The sequence below is a fragment of the Malania oleifera genome, chromosome 10 (genome assembly GCF_029873635.1).
Source record: "Malania oleifera isolate guangnan ecotype guangnan chromosome 10, ASM2987363v1, whole genome shotgun sequence".
NCBI lineage: Eukaryota > Viridiplantae > Streptophyta > Magnoliopsida > Santalales > Ximeniaceae > Malania > Malania oleifera.
Window position 1 is genome coordinate 10,203,227 of NC_080426.1, and position 24,234 is coordinate 10,227,460.

The window sequence follows — 24,234 nt, forward strand, 5'->3', positions numbered from 1 at the left end:
TCTCTATTGTCTCTCCAACAATTCTTCTACCATGCATTGCTTCTTATGGGTCCATTTTTCATTTTTCATAGTATTTTTTTCTATATTAAAAATAAAAAATAGAATAATTTAATTAAAATTTAAGAAATATCAAATATTAACAATGTGTAAAATTAAAATTTTGTTATTGGTAACATAACTTTTGTCATGATTCATGACTTGAAAAATTCTTAAAATTAAAATAACATATTTTATTTTTGTTTGACAACTACTTACATTTTTATTTATAATTATTAATTGATTCAAAATATAAAAATATAAAAATAAAGTATATTTGGATGTTAAATATTAAATATTTTTTTTAACAATTTGAAATTAAATTATAAAATTATATTTAAATTTGATATTTAGTATGCAAAATTAAATTTTACCCAACATCATCATATACTCATGTTATATTATTTGTGTTATGCTTTTAAATACGTGGTGATTTTGAATATTTGAAAATTTCTTTTATTAAGTAAATAAATCGACAATCACGTGATAGTAACCCGCGTGAATTAACATGTTAAATTGAGACGGGGATTTTATTCCAACTCCCCTATGCGGCAGTGCCTTAGGTTAAATTCCCTTCTCGTCATCCTCTCCATCTGGAACCTGCCGACTGCTTCAATGCTTAAAACCTGAACAAAGCCCCTTATGGGAAGCTAGGGCATGCCACTGCTTTCTTCATTTCATTTCGTAGTAATTTTAACTTTTTCGTGGAGTTTGGGTTTCCTTCGTGCTTTTGCTTTGTAGCTGAAGCTCAAGATGAATAATTTGAAGTTGTTTTGGGACCTATCATTGAATTTCCAGTTACGGTCGAAGGACGAATCTCTTCTGTTCTCTGCCTTCGATATCGAACAAAATCGCATTTTCTTTGCTTCTTCGGCCAATTATATATACACCACTCAACTTCCGTCCTCACAAGTAAGTCTTCATCTGTTTTGTTTTGTTATTTATGCGTGAATAAGTTAAAATTGATAATACTCGTTTTGTTACTTTGCATGATTTGGGGTGTTATTCGAATAAATGTACGCTCTGTTTCGTTGCTGAGAGTCGAGAGAACTGTGTAAACGAGAAGGAAACTGAAAATTGGGGTCGCGCATTTATATACTATCTTCTGATTTTTTATTTTTTTAAATGAAGAACTCCAGCTTTTATGTGAGGTGATTGCGGAATGATTAGTTGAGTAATTTCATTTTTCCTTTTAATCAAAACAATGGGATATATCGTCCACATGGAGAGAAACAATGCATGCTGTGAGAGCAAAAGTGCGTGTTCTCTTTTTAGAATGACCAATAATTTAGGAGGAAAAGGCCAAGATGCTTTGTAATGCCTGCTGCGATCTCTTTCACTTGATATTAAGTGATACATTGTGTTGATACCAAAAATCAAACTCAATCTCCCAGTCTACAGATGGTGACGATCACCGGTAGCCTAGGGAGAAGGATGGAGCTTGGGAGGCTCCCGGTGGCCTTTGGGGGTCTTTTCTTGTGCTCAAGTCAAAGTTAGAAATAATGTGTATAATATGCAATCGTTTTAAAATGAGCTTCTCCCTTTCATTGTTCCAATCTCCCCTTTTTATAGGTGATCCTCCACTTGAATGCCCTCATCCTTTAATGTTCCTCCTCCTTGAATTGGGGGTTATAACCATTATGTTGGGTGGTTCCATGCCCCTTTTATCTTCATTTGAGGTAATATATGTGCTTCCTAATGGTAGCCAAAAAGTTTTTCACCATCATTGATTCCTTTTGACTTGTCATGTTTGGCCCCAACACATGTCTCACTTTTGAGGCTCAGAACGCAATTCTAGGTTTGGGAGTATATTTAGAATGTTTTCACTTACACAATTAATTTGTGTTTTGTTTTTAAGATTTAGATCAAAGCCTTGCTCTGTGCAAGAGCTCGAGCCTTCAATTTGAGGAGAGATCAGTTTTTGCATCCAAGATGGAGCTCAATTGTTCCTTCCAAGCCAAAGATCGGTTTTAATACTCGATCAAAGCTTAGCCTCACTACCTAAGAAAAGCTCGGTTTTTCACACCCAAGCTGGAGCTCGGTTTTAAAATGCAACCATAGCTCAATTTCCGCATCCGATTGGGCTCAACCTCAATATCCAAGCAAAGGTCACTTTTTTCATCCTAGTTGGAGCTTGGTTTTTTATTCCTGAGCGAGGCTCAATTCTTCCATCTGATTTGAAGCTTAATTTTTATATTTTGAGCAAAACTTGGTTCTTCCATCCATTTTGAAGCTTGGTTATTCTTTCAAGTCGGATGTTGATTTTTATACCCAAATAAAACTTGGTTCTTCCATCCAACCTGCATCTTGGTTTTTATACTTGAGTAGAGATTAGCTCTTCCATTTGAGTTGAAGCTTGATTTTAATACTCGAGCGAAGCTCGATTCTTTCATTTGAGATGGAGCTCACATTAGACATTCATTGGTATTCATGATGTTTGCCTCCTCTAGCCTTAGCGACAGTGGAGACCTGCTCGTTCAGGTATTTCCCAAGGTTACTAGATGGTCTTCTCTTTCAGTAGTATTTCCTAGAGTTAACTCCTCTTAGCCTAACGACAGTGGATACTTGCTCATCAAGGCCATTGGCCAAGGTTAGCCCCTCAACTGCTCTGATAGAGTACTTTGTTCTTCATGGGTATTTCCTAATACCACCCAGGAGAGGGCCTACTCTCCAAAGTTATTTGCCAAGATTAATTTTGGCCTTTGTTGCTTGGACTATGTTGCAAATGGGTCTATTTGACCTTTTGTACTTGGCAATTTTGCCAAGTAGGCCTATTTGGCCTTTGTTGGCCATTCTGCCAAGTGGACTTATTTTTGGCCTTTGTACATCTGTACTTCATGGCCTTGTAGTGTGGCCCTTTAGGGTTTAATTTTAGGGACCAGATACAACAACCTCTTAAGGTTAGGTCTTCTTCTTGGTATTTTCCTACTTATGAGTTGCTAAAAGAGAAAAATGCATTCACGCAAGATCATTACGATGTTGTTTACCTATGTGTATTTATAAACAACTTTTTATTCGTAGTTGTTATTTTTCAATATGGCATTTTAATGACCACTTGCCCTTGCCTATTTATATTAGGGTGCTATTCCTATTAACTAGTTGGTATTTGGTATATTACAATTGTTACGCATCAAAACATTTTTTACATACATGAAATTTTCATTCATGATCAAATTGTGACCATGTGTACTTGAATAATTGTTAGGTAATTAATCTCTTGCCAATCTCCATATGCAATAAAATGATTTGATTATATTATATAATATATAGCAAAGTGTTTTTTGTTAGAGTTGCTTAGAGGCTTCCAAACTCCAATCTTTCTATTCTCATTAAAAGTAAGCATTCTTACACATGACATCATCGTAATCACTCTCCCAGTTTTAAAAAATTCAAAAATCAAATATATAAAATTTGAATCTTACTTGGGAAGTTTTTGGTTATTGAATTATATTGTATTGTTTACTTGATTATGTGTAAGCACGAGTCTTATTTTTTATACATGAAATTTTTTATTGCAATCTTATTATTATAACTATTATTTTCTTATTTTTATTTATTTACTTATTTTGACAATATATATACACCAAAGTCAATTGTCCCAACATAACACTAGATTATTTACTTAATTACATGTAAGCACAAATTTTATTTTGTTTCTATGGACATTTTTATTGCAATATTATTATTTATTTATTTATTTTGGAAACATACACTGATGAAAGTCAACTTTCCCAACATTATGCTAGATTCTTAATTACATGTATGGACGAACGTATGAAATTCTATAAAAATTGAAATGTGATAATTTATTTGAGCCGGCTCATGATTTCTTCTTTCATTCCTAATTTTAAAATTTTTGGCAATCATTACTGTAATATAATTAACATTAATCTATGATTATATTTTGTGCAAACTATCTTCTTTTTTCTACATATAGCTCAACATTATCATTTTCTTTTTCGTGTTTCTCCTCTCTTGGTTTACTACATTTATGCATGTTTTATTGTAACTCTTAGCATTTTTCAATAGACATTTGGATTCTTTTTTTTTTTTTTTTTTTTTTTTTACTTGACGATTTAGCATAATTTTGTGATTTATAAGTATTCTATAAATTATTATAATTATAATAATATTATTAACATTAATAACATATCTAATGATAAAATAGGTACTAAGAATTTCTAAAAAACATAATTTATCACTAGATTATTTACTTAATTACATGCAAGTATGAATCTTATTTTATCTATATGAAAATGTGACAGTTTATTTAAGCTGATCGCTAATTTCTTCTTTCATTCCTAACTTTCAAATTTTTAGGAATCAATATTGTAATATAATTAATATTATAATAAATAATTAAATTGTATGATTATAATAGATATCATGCTTTTATTTTCATATTTTTAAAATCTTATAATAAAATAATTTTATTAAAATTTTATTTTTGAAATTATATTTGTGCATAGTGTCACGCACACCCAAAATGGGACTCAAGTAAGGGTTGTGCGGCACTCGTTGAGAGCTCTCCCCCGACAAGTCAGCCAAATCTCACACATTCAAGCTTGCAAGCACGAGTACTAGGTGAGTCTCAATACTCAAGAGAAATAAAGAACAATATGATATCACACGAGCAATATATTCACATACACGGAATAAGGCTACAACAATCAGGTATATCACAATCCAAGGCAACAAAACAGCATAATGAAAAGGACTACTTGTTTTATTCAAATCCAAGAGAATAACGATACAAACGTTAACACAAATAATCATATATTCATTTTAAATCCCTGGAGAATACAATTATAGCAGTCTCTCTCCTCCTTTTCCCCATTACATTGTCACTCCTTAACATCCTCCCCCACTTATTTTATTGACTTCCTCGTCGATGTGTTGTAGAAGGCCTCCTCACTCTGCTGATTTTGAAGCTGATGTCGTTGTTTTCGAATTTCTGAAATCTTTAATTTTTTGTATGGCATGCTAAAGGTTTTCTGCCTTTTCCCAACTATTCTCTTCTTCTCCCAGTCCCATCCACTGAACCAGAAATTGTTGTTGTTGACGACCTTCTGCATTGACGACTCTGTCTGCAATGATCTCCTGAACATCTTTGTTTAGGGACTGCCTTCTAGAAATTGTTAGTCTCCTTATCTTTTGTTGGTGCGGATCTACTTTTTCTGTGTGGAATGGCTTTAGGTTGCTTGCGTGAAACACGGGATGGACCGGTCGTCTGTGGCTCTTCATCCACTCTGGTTGTTCAAGCCGATAAGATGCATGCCCCACCTTCTCGATCACTTTGATTGGACCTTCGTAACGGCGTAAAAGTCTTTTATCCTTGCTGCGAAGAAATTGAAAAGTCTCTGGCGGCACTTTTACAAGAACCAGATCTCCAGTTTCAAATTGTTGTGGTCGTCTCCCTTTTTTAGCCTATTTCTTCATGCGCTTCGATGCTTTTTCTAACTAAGTTCGAGTGACTTCGATGTTTTGTAACCAATTCTTTTTGAATTTGTATGCTTTCGGGCAATTTCCTTTGTATGGACCATCCGGAGTGTGTGGGAGAGTCGGTTGTTGACCCGTCATAATCTCAAAAGGGCTTTTATTAGTTGCAAAAGATTTCATAGAGTTAAAACAGAATTGTGCCGTGTCCAGTAAAGGAACCCAATTCTTCTGATTTGAGTTAACAAAATGTCGCAAGCATTCTTCCAACATCCCATTAAAACGTTCGGTTTGACCATCTGTCTGCGGGTGTTAGCTGGTGGACAAATTAAGGTTTGAACCCATCAAGCGAAAGAGTTCACCCCAAAATCTCCCAGTGAATCTGACATCCCTATCACTGATTAGGCTTTCTAGAACACCTCAATATTTCACCACATGCTTGAAGAATAACTGAGTTGTCTTCTCTGCTGAACATGGCTTCGAGACTGGTACGAAAGTTGCATACTTTGAAAATTGATCAATCACCACCAGAATCGTGTCATACTCCTCTACTTTTGGTAATGAGGAAATGAAGTTCAAAGAGACACTCTCTCGTGGCCCTGTAGGAGCTAGCTATGACTCTAACAAACCTGAGGTCTTCTTTCTTTCTACCTTGTCTTGTTGACAGATCAAGCAAGTTTTGGTATAACTCATCACATCGTCTTGCATATTCGGCCAATAGTACCTCTGTGTAATCAGTGCATGAGTTCTACGCCATCCGGGATGACCAGCCCACAATGTATCATGACACTCTTTTAGTTAGGTTTTTCTCAAGTTTCTAGCTTTGGGCACGTAGACTTTCCTGCCTTTAGTCATTATTAGTCCATTTTCTACCCATAATTGCCGTGTATTCCCTTCTTCTATCAATTTGCTCACTGTCTGCGCCTGCTGGTCTGTACTTTAATGTTCCTTGATAAGATCTTTCAAAGGTAACACCACCCTACTAGTGGATAAATGACTTATGAGTTTCAATGTTGCCAATTCAGTTTTTCTGCTTAAAGCATCAGCCACTTCATTCGTCTTCCCTGCTTTGTATTCAAAATCAAAATTAAATTCAGCTAGCTTTTCCTGCCAATGGGTTTGTTTTGAGATTAGTCCTAGTTGTGACAAGAAGTGAGTAACTGTCACATTATCGGTTTTTACCACAAATTTGGACCCCAAGAGATAGTGCCTCCACACCCGAAGACAGTGTACCACAGCGAGAAGCTCCTTTTCCTGCGCTGTATAGTTCCGTTCGGCACTCGTTAATTTTCTACTTTCCAAAACAACTGGATTCCCTTCCTGCAAAAGAACTCCCCCTAATGCAAAGTTTGAGGCGTCTGCTTGTACTTCAAATGACTTTGTCACATCAGGAAGGATTAGCGCAAGATCTCCAACAATCTTTTCCTTTAATTCAACAATCTTTGACACTCTTTTGGCCACCCCCATGGTACCCCCTTCCTTAGTAAATTTGTTAACGATATAACTCTTCTATAGTACCCCTCTATAAACTTTCGATAGTAGTTGGCTAACCCCAAGAAGGGTCGCAGTTCTCTAACGGATGTAGGTGCTCACCATTCATTGATGGTTTGTACTTTAATTGAATCCATCCGTATCTGGCCCTCTTTAATTATATGCCCAAGAATTTAATACGCTTTTGAGCGAAAGCACACTTCTCCCCTTTTGCACATAATTGATTTTCTCAGAGTTTTTGAAAAACTTTCTGAAGGTGATCTTTATGTTCTGCTAAGGATGCGCTGAAAATCATTATGTCATCAAGGTAAACGACCACAAATTGATCAAGGTAGTCCTGAAAAACTTGATTCATTAAAGATCAAAAGGTAGCAGGTGCATTTGTTAGCCCAAAAGGCATGACAAGGAATTCAAATGCTCCATATTGAGTGACACAATTGGTCTCAGGTTCATCTCCCTCTACAATGCGCACTTGATGATATCTCGATCTCAAGTCCAATTTAGTGAAATATTTTGCTGCACTTAATTGGTAAAAAATATCAGCAATCAGTGGAATAAGATATTTTTTGCGAACCATCACCTTATTAAGAGCTTGATAATCTACACACAAACGCAAACCTCCATCTTGTTTCTTCTAGAATAATACTGGGACCCCAAAAGGTGCTTTTGATGGGCGGATGAATCTTGTTGCAATTAGATCATTTAGTTGCTTTCTAAGTTCAGCTAACTCAGGCGGCGCCATTCGATAAGGGGCACGTGCTGGCGGTTTTACCCCCGGCAAAAGCTCAATTTCGTGGTTAATTTGTCGTCAATGTGGTAAAACCCTGGGTAGCTATTATGGGATTACCTCCTTGAACTCTTCTAAAACTTCCTTAATTTCAACTGGATATCTGCCTATTTCTTCATTTTTTGAAACTATCAGTAGAACCACGAAAGAAGGTTCTCCCCTTTTTACTTCCTTCTTGAATTGGAGGGCTGAAAGCAACTTCCTCTCATCAAAAGTGTTGTAGGCTGCGGGAACCGCACAAGGTGTATCTCCTATTATCACAAGACAATCCGCAGCTGGGATCGGCATTGAGCGTGTCATTTTAAGAAAATTCATCCCCAATACCACATCAAAGTCATCGAGGGGTGCCACGGTGAAATCAATTGTTCCAGACCACGGTCCCATTTGGCAGGCTACTTTAGGTGCCACTCCCACCGTGGTTAACGCTTGAGAATTCACCTTCCCCAGATCCTTATCTACTTGTAATTCTAACCGTTGGGCTTCTGAATCAGCAATGAAATTATGGGTGACCCTTGTCTCAATCATGGCCTTGATTTTCTTTCCATTCAAAAGTAAATCAACGTACATTAAGCCATTCTCCTGAGACTTGTTGGTAACTACTTGGCACTCTAATGCCCCCAAAAATCTCAATGCTCCCACCATATTCTGTTTTTCTTTTGGGGTTGCTGTCGGGATTTCGGCTTCCCCTTGAAGGGCCTTTAGAGCATTCAAAGCCTTTCGTTCAGGGCACTTTGCCACACGATACGGTCCCATGCAAAGGAAACATGAGACCGGCAACCGACGCTCCCCACCACCCGTTCGTCCGCCCCTCCACTCCCTATTCATGGGCGCTCTTTTATCTTTCCAAGAACTATTTATCTTCCTGTCCCTTTCCCCATTTGTGGGCTTATACACTTTATTGGGCCTGGAATCATTATTGGCGGACATGGGGAAATTTTGCTTCCCAGAACTTTTTGAAAAATCACCCAATCGTTCTGCAGCAGCGAGGGTAGAAGAGAGATCACTAGCACCTTGCCGGCGCAGTTCATTCTTCGGCCATGTCTTCAAACCCCGGAGAAAATGAAATAACCTATCTGATTCGGTTATATCTATGATGTCCAACATCAAGGCCTGATATTTTCGTACATAACTCCTTATTGAGCCGGTCTGTTGCAATTCCATTACTTTGCACCGTGCTATGTATTCTACATTTTCTGGGTAGAATTGGGTCTTCAATGCCTGTTTCAACCCCTCCCAAGTGTTAATGACACACTTATTGTGCTGAATATCATTCCATTTAGCATCCCCAACCAGGTATACGGTTGCCATATTTACCCGGTCCGCTTCTAGATCCACTTGTGAGCACATGAAGTAGTGCTCCATATCAAAGAAGAAATTATCCATTTCCTTTGCATCTCACATACCCCCAAAACTTTTAGGTTCCGGTACCTTTAATCGAAAATCCTCACTTGGATCTGCAATCGGCCTTCGGGCTATTTGTGCCACTACATTCACTTTCACCGTCATCTCTTGTAAATCCCTCTAAACCTGGTCCACAACACTTTGGACATTGCCCATCTCCTTCAAATATTCCTTCAAAGCAGTGATGGACTCCTTAACATCTTCTGTAAGGAAATCAAAATTATCCGTTAGCTCCCGTAAGGAGGCCTCAAGCTCTATTGGCTCTCCCCGTTGGGATGAAAGAGATGACAATATGCCCTCAATATGTTCCAGCCTACTCTTAAAAGCTTCCAACTGCTCATTACTCCTCTGGAAGGCCTCAAGCTCTATTGGCCTTTCTCCAGGGATTTTACACGTGGAATGAATTTTTCAAGTTCCTCAAGTCTCTCTACAAATTTTGATACCCCATAGAGATTTCCTTTGGGGTTTCCTTCAGTGGCCTCAAGCTCTGTTGACACACCTTTCTCCTTTATCAATGTTGCCACCAACCCTTGGAGTTCACGACACGTTGTCTCCAAGGTTACAAGTTTTGTCTCAAGCGCCTCAATTTACTCAACTTTTCCCTACTTGTTTCTCATGTTACCACTCATGGTGCTCGCACACACTGTGCTCTGATACCTATTGTCATGGACCCTCAAAATGGGACTCAAGTAAGGGTCGTGCAGCACTTGTTGAGAGCTCTCCCTCGACGAGTCAGCCAACTCTCACACGTTCAAGCCTGCAAGCACGAGCACCACGTGAGTCTCAATACTCAAGAGAAATAAGGAACAATATGATATTACACGAGCAATATATTCACATACATGGAATAAGGCTACAATAATCAAGTATATCACAATCTAAGGCAACAAAACACCATAATGAAAAAGACTACTTGTATTATTCAAATCCAAGAGAATAACCATACAAACATTAACACAAATAATCATATATTCATTCTAAATCCCTGGAGAATACAATTATAGCAGTATCTCTCTCCCCCTTTTCCCTATTACATTGTCACTCCCTAACACATAGCATGGGTCTCAGCTAGTGTGTGTTTGTGTATATATTTTAGTGTTTGGATCGAGATTTTGTTTCTGCCAACTAATTTAAGTGAGCCCAGTATTTTATTTCAAAGGGTTTCTATCACGATAAAAAAAGACCACATCTGATTATAAATTATTTATCAATAAATGTGGCCTCCACCAGCCAACTAAAAATAGGGTAAGAAGCATGTAAATAACATGTGTAGACAATGGCACATGCTTGACACTTAAGATTTGCCATGTAAAAGATGCAAACTCATATTACTTTAGGGTTCTCCGCATATAACTTTCAATGAACACCCGATAGGCTACTTGCTATGTGGGGGGTGTATTATTCTTGGCAACAAGGTTTTACCTCCATATATAGGTGTTTTGTACTTAAAAGTAAGGCCATTGAACTTAAATGGGCTAGGGGCATGCTTTTCCTTTATGGACAGAAATTTGGAGAGGAGAGTACAACAAAAAAAAATAGCAGTTACAGCTCATCAAATGGCGTTGACAATCAATTTAGGCATTTCGTCGAGCACATGTTATATTTACTCATGCAAGTTGGAGGTCTACAATGAAGCTTAATGAGCCATGCTGCTCCTCCTCCCCTGTCAACTCATATTCATTTAGATTTAGTGGTCCCCCCCACCCCTTTTTTCTCTCTTTCTCTGGCTCATAACCTCCTCAAGCATCAGAGTCAAGCTGCTCCTCACCCCTTTTTTTTTTGGAAGGGGGGGGGGGGGAGAGGATGAAGAGTGCACTTCCTCTTCTTTTTTTCCCTTTTTCCCCCCTAGCTACAAGGATTGTCATATGGGAAGCAAACACTCCCTACCTTGCGCCAATCTGTTGATGCCAAAATATCAAACCCGATCTCTGCATCTACAGATCATGATGAGGAAAATATGGAGCTTAGGGGACCCCACTGGCCTCCGGGGGAATTCTTTGATACTCAAGTTAGAGTTGGTACTAAATGTATATAATTATGTCTATACCTCTTAGAATTGGCTCCCCTTACCTTGTCTCAATCTCCCTTTTAGGTGAGCCTCCACTTGAATGCGGCTTTAATGCTCCTCGCTTGTTGAATTGGGGGTTATGATTATTGTATAGGGGTTACATGCCATTTTTTCTCTTGATGTATTATATGTGCTCCTTTATTTCCTAGGATACCCCAAAAGTCTTCCCATTGGTTATCACCAATCCCTTTTGACATTGTCTTATTTTGTCTCCTTCACATTGCAAAATGAGCTTAATGTTGATTGTAAATCTTTTGGTGCAATTTTTTTTGTTAAGATACACTTCAAGCCCCTTGTAAATTGATTTGGCAAATGCACAAAACTAACTTCAGCAATATTGAATGGAATAAGGGATAGCATGCGTACAAGCAATTGTGGATGCCTGTCTATAGCCTCACCCAAATGGGATTACATGATCATAATATAGGAAATACTTAATTTTATGTGAGATGGATTTGATATCTGTAATCGATTATAAAATAATTTCGAATTTCAGGAATAATCTGATAATTGTATAATTTATATTGTTGGGTGGTTGATAGTATTTTTTTTACATTCTAATATGGCAATGTTGCTTGTATTTTTTGGTCTATTGTAACTCCTTCTAATGTCAGTTAGTTAATGTTTCAGAAAGAGAGAACATGGAGTACAACCTCTTTACCTGTGGAAGTAGAGCTTCTTGATTTAGAACCTGAAGACTCCATTACTTCCTTGGATTATCTTATGGAGAAAGAAGCTCTAATAGTTGGAACTTCTAATGGACACCTATTGCTGCATACTGGAAATGATAGTCTGACCGAACTGGTTGGTAGAGTGGAGGGTGGTGTTAAGTGCATTTCACCTAGCCCGGATGGAGATCTCCTGGGCATTATAACCGGGTTTGGGCAGATACTGGTAATGACTCCTGATTGGGATTTGCTGTATGAAACTGCTCTTGAGGATCTTCCTGAAGAAGCTGACGTACGTAAGGACTTTTTCCTTCTTTCCTTGGTGTTAAATTTTTATGTTGTGCTTATGATCTAATGCCCTAAGCCATCTTGGATGGTGGTCTGCACGAGGAAAACCAATTTTTTTTGGCATTATAATTCACACATATCTTGATATTGGAAACCACAACAGCTCTTTTTGGTCTAAAATCATTTGAGATGTCTTAGGTCTCACTTGTTAAATATTGTATTCACTTGTGTGTTCCATGAAAATTTGTGTTCCTTTGTCATGTGCACTGTGAGCATGTGCTCATGAGGGTGTGTTTTTGAGTAACTTCGTAAATTCTGTGTTGGGACTATGGTTTCAGGTGAATCAACTTGTTCCGCCCAATAATTCATTTGAGACTTCCATTTCTTGGCGAGGTGATGGTAAGTATTTTGCCACACTTAGCGGGGTGAGCAACCATTCTTCCATGCACAAAAAACTCAAGGTTTGGGAGCGAGATTCCGGGGTATTGCATGCTGCTTCGGACTCAAAAATTTTCATGGGCAATGCTTTTGATTGGATGCCCAGTGGAGCAAAAATTGCTGCTGTTTATGACAGGAAAACTGAGAACAAGTCCCCATTAGTAGTTTTCTTTGAAAGGAATGGCTTAGAAAGAAGCTCTTTTAGCATAAATGAATCTACAGCAGCAACAATTGAAATTCTGAAGTGGAATTGCAATTCAGATCTTCTTGCAGCTGTTTCTAGATGTGACAAATATGATTCTGTTATGATATGGCTCTTCAGCAACAACCACTGGTACTTGAAACAAGAAATTAGATACTCAAAGGATGATGGGGTGAGATTCATGTGGGATCCAACAAAGCCATTGCAGTTGATTTGTTGGACTGTTGGTGGCCACATCACAATCTACAACTTTGTCTGGGTTTCAGCTGTCATGGAGAACTCAACGGCATTAGTAATTGACAGCTCCCAGATACTAGTAACACCGCTTTCCTTATCCCTAATGCCACCTCCTATGTATATATTTAGCCTGAAATTTTCAAGTGCCATTCGGTGCATTGCTTTCTGTACGGAGAATTCCAAGAACCGTTTGGCAGCATATTTGTCAAATGGTTGTCTGTCTGTTGTAGAGCTTCCTCCACATGATACCTGGGAAGAGCTGGAAGGCAAAGAATTCAGTGTTGAAACATGCTATTCTGAAGTGGCATTTCGGTCTTTTACACATATTTCTTGGTTGGATCCACATATACTTCTTGGTTTTTCTCAGTGTGGGTCAAGTCATAGTAATTATTTATCAAAAATCTCATCCTGTAAGGAAGGGTCTGGTGGCTATTATTTGCAGGAAATCGAGTTCATGTGTTCTGAGGATTATGTGCCTGGGTTGCCAACATGCTCAGGTTGGGATGCAAAAATTTCATATCAAATCTCTTTAGAAGAATTAGTGATTGGCATTGCTTCCAACCCTGCTAAAAGATATTCAGCATTCATTCAGCTTGATGGTGGAAAAATTGTTGAATATTCATCAAAGCTGGGCATATCAGTGGGATCTCCTGGCCCAAATCTTAGGAAATGTGATGATATGGGTTTCTCATCATTGTGCCCCTGGATGAGTGCCGTTTCTGTTAGTGACAATGGACCATTGAAGCCTTTGCTTTTTGGGCTTGATGATGTTAGTAGGCTGCACGTAAATGGGAGGACATTATGTAACAACTGTAGCAGTTTCTCACTTTACTCAAATTCTGATGACCAGGTGATCACACATTTGATTCTTGCAACCAAACAGGATTTACTCTTTATTGTGGATGTTATTGATATTTTACATGGACATCTAGAGGGATACGGGAACTTTATCCATGCTGTTAACAAGAGAAGAGAAGAAGAAAATAAAAAGTTTATAAATATATGGGAAAGAGGTGCCAAAATTGTTGGTGTCCTGCATGGAGATGAGGCTTCTGTTATAATACAAACAAGTAGGGGAAACCTGGAATGCATCTATCCTAGAAAACTAGTCTTGGCCTCAATTGTCAATGCTTTGGTCCAAGGACGCTTCAATGATGCATTACTCATGGTCAGGAGGCATAGAATAGATTTCAACATAATTGTTGACCATTATGGTTGGAAAGCGTTTCTCCAATCAGCTTCAGAGTTCGTTAAGCAAGTAAACAATCTGAGCTACATCACAGAGTTTGTTTGTTCCATAAAGAATGAAAATGTTGCAGAGACACTGTACAAAAATTACATATCACCCCCTTGCCCAAGGGAAGCCCATTTAGTGGATTCTGATGCTGATAACAAGGTTTCTTCAATCCTGCTTGCCATAAGGAAGGCTCTTGAGGAGCAACTATTGGAAAGTCCTGCAAGAGAACTTTGCATACTGACCACTCTAGCTCGAAGCAGTCCTCCAGCACTTGAAGAAGCTTTGGAGAGAGTAAAAGTTATTCGAGATATGGAACTATTAGGTTCTGATGAACCAAGGAGAACCTCTTATCCTTCTGCTGAAGAAGCCTTGAAGCATCTCTTGTGGTTATCTGATGCTGAAGGTGTTTATGAATCTGCTCTAGGCCTTTATGATTTGAACCTTGCTGCTATTGTGGCATTGAACTCTCAGAGAGACCCAAAGGAATTTCTTCCTTTTCTGCAGGAGCTGGAACGTATGCCACCTGTCTTAATGCGCTACAATGTTGATCTTAGGCTACGCAGGTATGAGAGTGCTCTCAAAAACATTGCTTCTGCAGGAGATGCTTATTATGCAGATTGTTTGAGTCTCATGGAGGATAATCCTCAGCTATTTCCACTTGGACTTCAACTATTCACTGATCCTGCCAAGAGGAGGCAAGTCCTTGAGGCCTGGGGAGACCATCTTAGTGGTGAGAAATGCTTTGAGGATGCTGCTACAACTTATTTGTCCTGCTTCTGTTTGGGAAAGGCTTTGAAGGCATATCGTGCTTGTGGTCATTGGAGTGGGGTGCTGACAGTTGCTGGTCTTCTTAAATTGGGAAAAGAAGAGATTCTGCAACTGGCACATGAGCTATGTGAAGAAGTCCAAGCACTTGGTAAACCAGCAGAAGCTGCCAAAATTGCGTTAGATTACTGTGGTGATTGTAACAATGGGATCGGCTTATTGATCAGTGCAAGGGATTGGGAGGAAGCTCTTAGGGTAGGGTTTTTGAATAGGAAGGATGAATTAATCTCGGAAGTGAAGAATGCATCTCTAGAATGTGCAGGCCTGCTGCTTGGTGAATATGCGGAAGGATTGGAGAAAGTAGGAAAATACTTAACCCGGTATTTAGCTGTTCGACAGAGAAGATTACTACTTGCAGCAAAAGTTCAATCAGATAACCAGTCAATAAATGATCTTGATGATGATACTGCTTCAGAAACTAGCAGTAATTTCAGTGGAATGAGTGCTTACACCTTGGGGTATGCCTTCCACATATTTTTGCCCCGTATATAGCATTCACTATAGTTCTTAGTTCTAGACTTTTTTTAGTGGATTTCTAAGATCCTGTAGGGTTGCATCCTTATTTTTCCAATTTGCATCACTTGATCCATCATTTTATGTATTCATCTCTGTGTGCATGCATCCTATTTGTCTACGTTGTTGAACTTTACAAGTTCACCACCTTGTCCCCTTCACGTGTGTGTTTTTCCTTCCTGCATCCATGTGGGAGTGGGGCTGGTTAAGGGATATAAGAGCTTCTTCAGTGGGAGCTGTAGTGTATGGGTTAATGTGGCTAGGATCCAGAGGAATGCTTTTATTTTATACAAAAACAATCGTTGAAAATAGAAAAAGGGGTACAAGGAAAAGGATAATGTGCCCTCATAAAAGAAAATCAGAAGATTCAGAAACAATAGTATCAACCAACAGAGCAAACCACTCATGAAAAACAAACTCCCGTGAACAACCAAAAGATATTTCCATAAAGATGTTAAAAAAAATACATTTCTATCCTGAAGCAACTGCGAAAATATGAAGTGGCCTCTAAAAGTTCCAGCAATTTTTCTCCAGCCAAATAATTACCCTAAAGCACTGCAAAAACTGCATATACATCTTCCTTGCATCTTTCCCCTTCCAAATCCCTGGAAACAAGCAAGATAGCCTCCAAAGAATCTAGCCATATGGCACTGGTCAGAAAAACCAAACCGCCTAATCCACAAACTCCATGTGGCAGAATAATGCAAGAAAAGATGAGTTGCATGACAGAAAATGTGAATGTAATGCATCATAAAATTTCACGAGAAAGAGCCTTGTGAGGTGTCACAATATGCAACAGTTTATTGGTGGTAAATCTATTGGGAACCACTGAATAAGCAAATGCTTTAACCTTGAATAGAATCTGTTTCATGTGCGCCTACTTCCATAAATGGACTGACTTGGTCTGCCCCTCACAACTTCTGCAGAACACAGGCTCTGATCTCTTTTTTCCATGTTCCTACTTCTCTGTTTCCTTATTCTGCTATTACTGTGTAAATTGAAGTAGTTAACAGTTTTGTATGGAAATTGCACTGCTCATATGACTGTTTTGACTGTAGTGTCAGTTTTTTCCTGCTCCCCCCCTGTTTTTTTTTTCTTGACTTGCGGATGCTTATTGCCTGTACTAGGTATTTTTCCTCTTGTGATGCATTGTATGTAGTATTGTTAGAGGTCCTGGATAGATTTTATTGACCCAAAAGAAAGGGGACAGAAGCTACCAGGAAAAATTACATTCTCTTTCCCCAGCACCCCTCACCCTTCTTTTTTCAGTTTTGTTTGTTTTTTTTTGTGTTTTTTTTTTGGACAAACTCCGCCTGTGATGCACTTAATGTCTTAATTTTTTCACACACAGCCGGTCCCAAGCCCGGATAAAGGAGGAGGGTTGCGTTAGGTAGCTGACAGCCAGCATAAAATTTGTCATATCACTATGATATGAATCCTTACCGAATATTTGTTGGGGCGTCCCCTACGAGCGACGCGTTGCACTTGAACCACCCGGGTGTAGCGAAAAGTAGGCGAGGGTGGGCTAGGTCGTCGCCCTAAAGTGACGTCCCGTGTCGGAGCCCAGGTATGGTGTCAAATATGCAAGGGTTCCTGCATCATTCTGGACGTGGGCAGGTAAAGACGCTAGTTCAGGAAACTAGGATTAGATTAACAACTTGGAATATTGGGACACTTACGGGTAAAAGCATGGAAATTGTGGATACAATGATTAGAAGAAGAATTAATAGAAATTGCCTTCAAGAAATTAAGTGGGTGGGGGAGAAAGTTAGAGAAATCGATAGATCAAGATTTAAACTTCGGTACACTAGAAAAGAAAAACATAAGAATGGAGTAGGCATTATTATAGACAAAAACTTAAAAGATAGCGTTGTGGATGTAAATAGAATAAGGGATAAAATTATAAAAATAAAGATGGTATTAAGACAAGTAATAATAAATATCATTAGTGCTTATGCTCCTCAAGTTGGCTTAACAGAAAATCTTAAGAGGCAATTTTGGGAAGATATGGATAGTATTACACAAGGCATACCAGGGACTGAGAAAATTTTTATAAGAGGAGATCTAAATGGACACGTTGGAAGAGATAATAAAAATTATGAGAGGATACATAGAGGATATGGATATGGAGACAAAAATGAATCTGGGGAGATGATCTTAGACTTTGCTATGTCATATGATTTTAGTATAATGAATATTTGCTTTAAGAAGAGAGAAGAACACTTAATAATCTTTAAAAGTAGACAAAATAGAAGTCAAATAGATTTTTTTTTAACTAGGAGGGCAGATCGTTTATCACGCAAGGATTGTAAAGTTATTCTAGGTAAAAGCCTAACCACGTAATATAGAGTCTTAGTGTTAGATATATGTATTAAAAAATGGAAGAAAAATGATAAAATAAATCAGTGTAGGAGAACTAGATGGTGGAACCTAAAAGGAGAAAATATAATAAAATTTAAAGATAAAATTATCAAAGATAGGTATTGGACCATAGAGGATGTGATAGATACAAATATTCTTTGGAATAGATTAGTTAGTTCTATTAAAAAGATAGTAAAAGAGATTTTAGGTGAATCAAGGGAAAGATTCTCGAATAGCAAAGAGAGTTGGTGGTGGGATAAAGATGTACAAAAAATCATAAAGACAAAAAAAATTTTGTATAAAACGTGGTAAAAATGTAGAAACAAAGATAATTTTGAAAAATATAAGGAGGTGAAAAAAGATACAAAAATGGCCGTTAGTGAAGCTAAATATAGATCTTTTAATAGTTTGTATGATAAATTAGGTACAAAAGAAGGGGGAAGAGATATATTTAAACTTACTAAAGTTAGAGAAAGGAAGAGCAAAGACTTAGGAAATGTAAAATGTATAAAAAGTGAGGATAATATTGTCTTGGTTAAGGATGAAGATATTAAAGAAAGATGGCGAAGTTATTTTAGTAAGTTGTTTAACAAAAACTAAATAGAAGGCTTAAATTTAGAATTGTCAAATGAGGAAAAGACTAAAAATATAAGATTTATTCGCAAAATTAGAGTTAACGAAGTTAAATTTGCACTAAAAAAGATGAAAAATGGAAAAGCTATGGGATTAGATAACATCCCAATTGAAGTTTGGAAATACTTGGGTGATAACGGAATTATATGGCTAACTAATTTATTTAATACAATTGTAAAAACTAAGAAAATGCCAGATGAATGGAGGAAAAACACTTTAATACCTATATACAAAAATAAAGGAGATATTCAAAATTGTAATAACTATCGTGGAATTAAACTTATGAGTCATATGATGAAACTATGGGAAATGGTAGTTGAACAAAGATTAAAGTTAGAAACGAAGATCTCAAAAAATCAATTTGGTTTTATGCCTAGGAGATCTACCATAGAAACTATTTATCTTTTAAGAAGATTAATGGAAAAGTTTAGAGAAAAGAAGAGGGACTTGCATATGATATTTATTGACCTTGAGAAAGCATATGATAGGATACCTAGAGAAGTTCTATGGTGGGTTTTAGAAAAAAAAATGTGTATGTTGTAGGTATACCGATGTTATTAAGGATATGTACGATGGAGTAATGACTAATGTGAGGACTATAGATGAAGAAACTAGAGAATTTTCAATTACCATATGTGTACATCAAGGATCTGTTTTGATTCCTTATCTTTTTGCTTTAGTAATGGACCAATTGACTAAGAGTATTCAAAAGGAGGTTCCATGGTGTATGTTGTTTGCAGATGATATTGTATTAATTGACGAAACTAGGGACGGAGTAGAGGCTGAGTTAGAATTATGGAGAGAAGTTTTGGAATTTAGAGGCTTTATGATAAGTAGAAATAAAACAGAATATATGAAATGTAATTTTAGTAATGATAGGAGGAATATTGGAGACAAAGTTAAACTTGATGATGAAGAAATAAATAGCACTTGTAGATTTCGATACCTTGGATCTATTATGTAAGCTGAAGGAGAAATTGAAGATGATGTAATGCATAGAGTTAAAGCAGGCTGGGTAAAATGGAGAAGTGCTTCGAGTGTGTTATGTGATCGTAGAATACCTTTAAAATTGAAAGAGAAATTTTGTAGGACAGCTATAAGACCAGCTATGCTATATGGATCGGAATGTTAGGCAACGAAGAAACATAATATCCAAAAAGTAAAAGTTGCCGAGATGAGAATGCATAGATGGATGAGTGATATAACATTGAAAGATAAATTAAGGAATGAACATATTCGTGGTAAGTTAGGTGTAGCTCCCATAGAAAATAAGATAAGGGAGGAATGACTCAGATGGTATGAACACTTGCAACGTAGGCCACATAATGCACCTGTGAGGAAGAGTGACTTAGTTACTGTGGGGGGTAGTAGAAGGGGCAGGGGTAGACCTAAAATAACTTGGGAGAAGATAGTGAGTAAGGATTTAATATCCTTGAATATATCAAAAGAAATGGTCTATGATCACATAAATTGGTGGAAAATGATTCATATAGCCGACCCCACTTAGTGGGACTAAGGCTTGGTTTTGTTGTTTTTTGTTGTGTTTTGCTTTCTGTGGACAGCGTCTTCATGGTTGTTCCATGGAGAGAGTGCATTTTAACTTTGGTTCGTGATTTTCACTTAGTGAACTCAAATGACCATCTGCTTGTTTGTGAACAGGACAAGGAAGAGTTCTGCTACTTCTGTCAACTCAAGGACTGCTAGCAAGGCCAGAGACACGAGGCGTCAGAGAAACAGGGGGAAAATCCGTGCTGGCAGGTATGCCTGTTATTCAAGTTTCCAGTATCATTGTTTTTTAATCTATTGCTTCTAAAATTTCTTTTGAATCCAAAATTGGTTATTTAACTGTAACATATAGCCCTGGCGAGGAGTTGGCACTGGTGGAGCATTTGAAGGGCATGTCCCTAACTACTGGAGCCAGAAGTGAGCTCAAATCTCTATTGACTGCACTTCTGATGCTTGGTGAGGAGGAAATTGCCAGGAAGCTGCAACGTGCAGGAGAGAGCTTTCAGCTGTCTCAAATGGCAGCAGTCAAACTAGCTGAAGAGATGGTGTCCACTGACAACATTGATGAGCATGCACATACTTTGGAGCATTACATACAAAAAGTAAGAAGTGAGCCACAAAATGCGGATGCCTTCTTTTGGCGGTCTAAAGTGTTGCTCTCTCCTTAACAGGTACACTGGTAGATTCTTATGTTGCAATTTAGTTTTGATTTAGCTTGAATGCACATGAATGCACCAGGTTTCATCAGTTGACCCTGCAGATGGAATGCCCATATTTCTAGTTTTACTTGTAGTCATCTTTTCACCTTATGGTTGCTTTTGCTGCACTTGGTGCATGTTGGGGGTTCAGCAAATAGGTTGTCTCACGTGTGTGTGCATGCGCGCGCGTGTGCAAGCATGCACGCGTGTTTATACTGTACTCATGCATCCACTGTTCGTGCATGTTTTTGGAATGGATTGTATTGAGAATTCCCAAACAATGGCTTTTGCACATTTAAACTTGGATATTATGTGTGTACTTGACTATCCACTGTACATGCATGTTCTGGCATGGGAGTTCCTGAACTATGAATCTTGCATATATTTTAACTTGGTTTTATGTAAGATTTCCATGTTTTTGTTCTATGCCAAAATACAGAAATTGTTTGTCTTAAGATGCAATATGTTCTGTTAACCTGTTTGCAGTCGCAGTTCGGTACAAATCAGTGGATCGGCTGTTGCTGCATTTGTCACTGCTGACGGGAGAATAGATGCTCAAGAATGAAAAGGAAGAGACGCAGAAAAAGAAAGCGAGTAGACATTTGTAAGACTACTTTGATCAGGTGCTTGAATGTGTTAGCTGTGATTATGGAGATGCTGAGCAGAAGTTTTTTTAAAAAAAAAAATCTTATTATTGTTGTTATTATTTTAAATTTCTCCAATATTTCATTTTTAACATGATGAAAATTTGTAGCAGTGTAATTCATTTTCAGGGGCGGGCATCACCAGAACTCCAAATGAGTAAATCATGTGTTGCCATCTTGCTCTGGATGCGTTGAATGGTGTATACAGATGCTATAGAGAAGTTTTTTTTTTTTTTTTTTGTCATGTGTGCAAGCTTCTTCAAAACCCTATTCTTTAATTCTTAGAATTCGTTTTGTTTTCTTAGTTCAAAAAATTGTGGGGGCTTGTTCCTTCCATTGATTTAAAAACCCTAACAAATTCTCCACCACCTTGTTTTTCTCTCAATCATCATTTACCTTAATTATAAAATCTTTAAAAATTGCTGGTTTATCGTTTCTTCACCTTCTCTATCTGAGCTAGCTCAACCTGTCATCGTCCCATCATCATGCTCTCTTTGTTACATGATGGTTGTCCTCATGCTCATCTTCTCGAAAATAGAAAAGGTAAAATTATTATAATTATTTTACTTATTTATTATATTTCAAAATTTGCTTTATAAGAATAATTTTATTGTGCATGATACAGTAAGAATATTAGTAGGTGGCTTTTATTATTTTTTGAACATTTTTGGACATTTTTGTTTTAGGTCTTTTTAAAATTTATATAACCATTTTAGTTTAATTTTTGTTGAAAGGTATGTATAAAGTGAATGATTTAATTGAATAAAGTTAATTTTGGATATTAAAAAAATTTTGGCTATACATTGTCAAAATAATTTTTTTTTATGAATAGTTGAAAATTGATAATAAAAATAAAAAACTTATAGTATTGGAAATGTATTTTTATAATCTATTTAGTATACAAAAATAAAAATAGAAAATAATAAAAATAGAAAATAGAAAATTGAAATGATACCAAACATCTCTATTTTATTTTTATAATTTGGGTTTCACATGCTAATTATTTAATTTCACATATTAATCTAAATTTTTTATTAGTCTTAAAGCCCTCAAAATCAAGATTTGTAACTTCTACATAGCAAGTCATTTTTTTTGTCTCTTATAATGTTATTGTATATATGATCTGTGACTATCATGAGCCTATATGACAGCAGTAAAATGAATGCAACACTTGGATCCTACTTCATTTCACCTTCTTCGATACTATCACGAGGGCTTCTTGTGACACAGCTTTTTCCTTTGTCTCATCCTTAGAATATATATATATATATATTAAAAGCAATTTAAGCACATCTTGACCATGGCATATTTTCAAATAATAAAGTCATTTTAAATAAAAAAAATATTTTCAAAAATATGAGCGTTTAGTGCTTAGATTTTCATACTAAGGTTGGAAAGGGGTCATGTGGACATAGGTAGGGGTGAGCATAATTCGGTTAAAATCGAATTAACTGAACTAACCGAATAAATTTGGTCTATTCGGTTTAGTTTTCACTTTCTTTCAATTTTGATTTTCGATTTTTTGAATTTTCGATTTGATTTTTGAGTTTAATGTATTCGGTTAGTTGAATTAATCGAATAGTATAAATTAATAATTAATAATTATATATATATACTAAAATTATATATATTATATACATTTTAAATATATTAAAATATTAAATCGGTTAAAATCGATTAACTGATTTAACCGAAATTTGGTTGGATCGATTTGAATTACGATCAAGATAAAATTTTGGTTTTATTTGACTAATAAAATTATTTTAATTAATTTGATTAATTAACTGAAATAGCCGCATCGATCTAATGCTCACCCTAGACACAGGTCTTTACCATTATAAGTTATGACATACACTTTCCACCTTTGATCAAGTACTAGTTACTTCACCGGCAGATCCACTTATATTAAGTGGGACATTGTCCTTAGTTCTTTTCAGCATTTGATGCGCAATTGGCTTGCGAGTCAAATAAGAATCATGACTCTTCCATCCAATTTTGGGGAATTGTCAGGCGACAACTGCTCCTAAATGTAACGAATGCCGAATGCAAGCTTAGTCCTTACGGTTCATTAGCGAGCTACCCAAATGGGATGCTAGGGCTTGAAATCCTGGACGGAGAAGATTTGGATTAAGTTGGAGATTGAGGAAATTTTTTAGAGTATAAATTTTGAATCTTAAATTTAAATTTATATGGAAACTCAACATAATTTTGGATTATATTTTATCTAATTAAATTTAAAATTTAGAATCTAAGCTGCCATTGTAGAGTGAAAATTTTGAGGATAGCTCCGTAAGGTGGTTCCTATGGGATCATGGGGTAGGATGCCACAGTTTGGGTTTGGGAGCGAAAAGAATGAAGGGTCCAGTGATAGGCCCATCCAGGCAAGAACCTCGCCTTCTTCGCTATCCTCAACTTTCATAGCTCAGCTTCCGAACCCTCTTCTTCTACTGTGGGAGTGGAACGAACAAACCTCACATCCATTTTCACACTATCTTCCCTTGTGATTTCCCAACTGCTGAAAATTTGATGATGACTTCTTACTAGTTTCTCTTTTGAATCTTCAACTATTGTAATTTTAAAATTACAAACCAATTTTAAACAAAATCGGTAGCGCTCTTCCTAACTGCTAAGAGATTTGAAGGATGATAAATTTCTTTCTTTTCACACTATCTTCCCTTGTGATTTCCAAACAGCTGAAAATTTGAGATGTCTTCTTACTACTTACTAGTTTCTCTTTTGAATTTTCAACTATTGGATCCCCCCAT

At 36.9% G+C, this 24,234-nt stretch overlaps 1 protein-coding gene across 3 annotated transcripts; it reads left to right on the forward strand.

Moving 5' to 3' along the window:
- Nucleotides 1-554: 554 nt before the first annotated feature.
- LOC131165554 (elongator complex protein 1) lies at nucleotides 555-21,705 on the forward strand. 3 transcript variants are annotated; one of them, XR_009139597.1, is made up of 7 exons: nucleotides 584-948; nucleotides 11,850-12,179; nucleotides 12,514-15,572; nucleotides 20,281-20,379; nucleotides 20,480-20,798; nucleotides 21,312-21,448; nucleotides 21,599-21,705. XR_009139597.1 is itself a non-coding variant. In XM_058123472.1 (6 exons), the coding sequence occupies exons 1-5, from the start codon at nucleotides 790-792 to the stop codon at nucleotides 20,793-20,795; spliced, it is 3,963 nt and encodes a 1,320-aa protein (XP_057979455.1). In that variant the 5' UTR covers nucleotides 555-789; the 3' UTR covers nucleotides 20,796-20,798; nucleotides 21,312-21,705. The 3 variants fall into 3 exon arrangements, 2 of the variants coding, with proteins under 2 accessions (XP_057979455.1, XP_057979456.1); XM_058123472.1 differs by having other exon boundaries at nucleotides 555-948; nucleotides 21,312-21,705; XM_058123473.1 differs by lacking the exon at nucleotides 584-948 and having other exon boundaries at nucleotides 11,850-12,183; nucleotides 21,312-21,705.
- Nucleotides 21,706-24,234: the final 2,529 nt, after the last annotated feature.

What these genes read in the sequence shown, in the direction of transcription:
- LOC131165554 (XM_058123472.1), top strand. Translation starts at nt 790, where the DNA reads ATGAATAATTTGAAGTTGTTTTGGGACCTATCATTGAATTTCCAGTTA. An exon ending in CTCAACTTCCGTCCTCACAA is followed by an intron (nt 949 to 11,849) that starts GTAAGTCTTCAT and finishes TTAATGTTTCAG; the next exon opens with AAAGAGAGAACATGGAGTAC. An exon ending in GGGAAAATCCGTGCTGGCAG is followed by an intron (nt 20,380 to 20,479) that starts GTATGCCTGTTA and finishes TGTAACATATAG; the next exon opens with CCCTGGCGAGGAGTTGGCAC.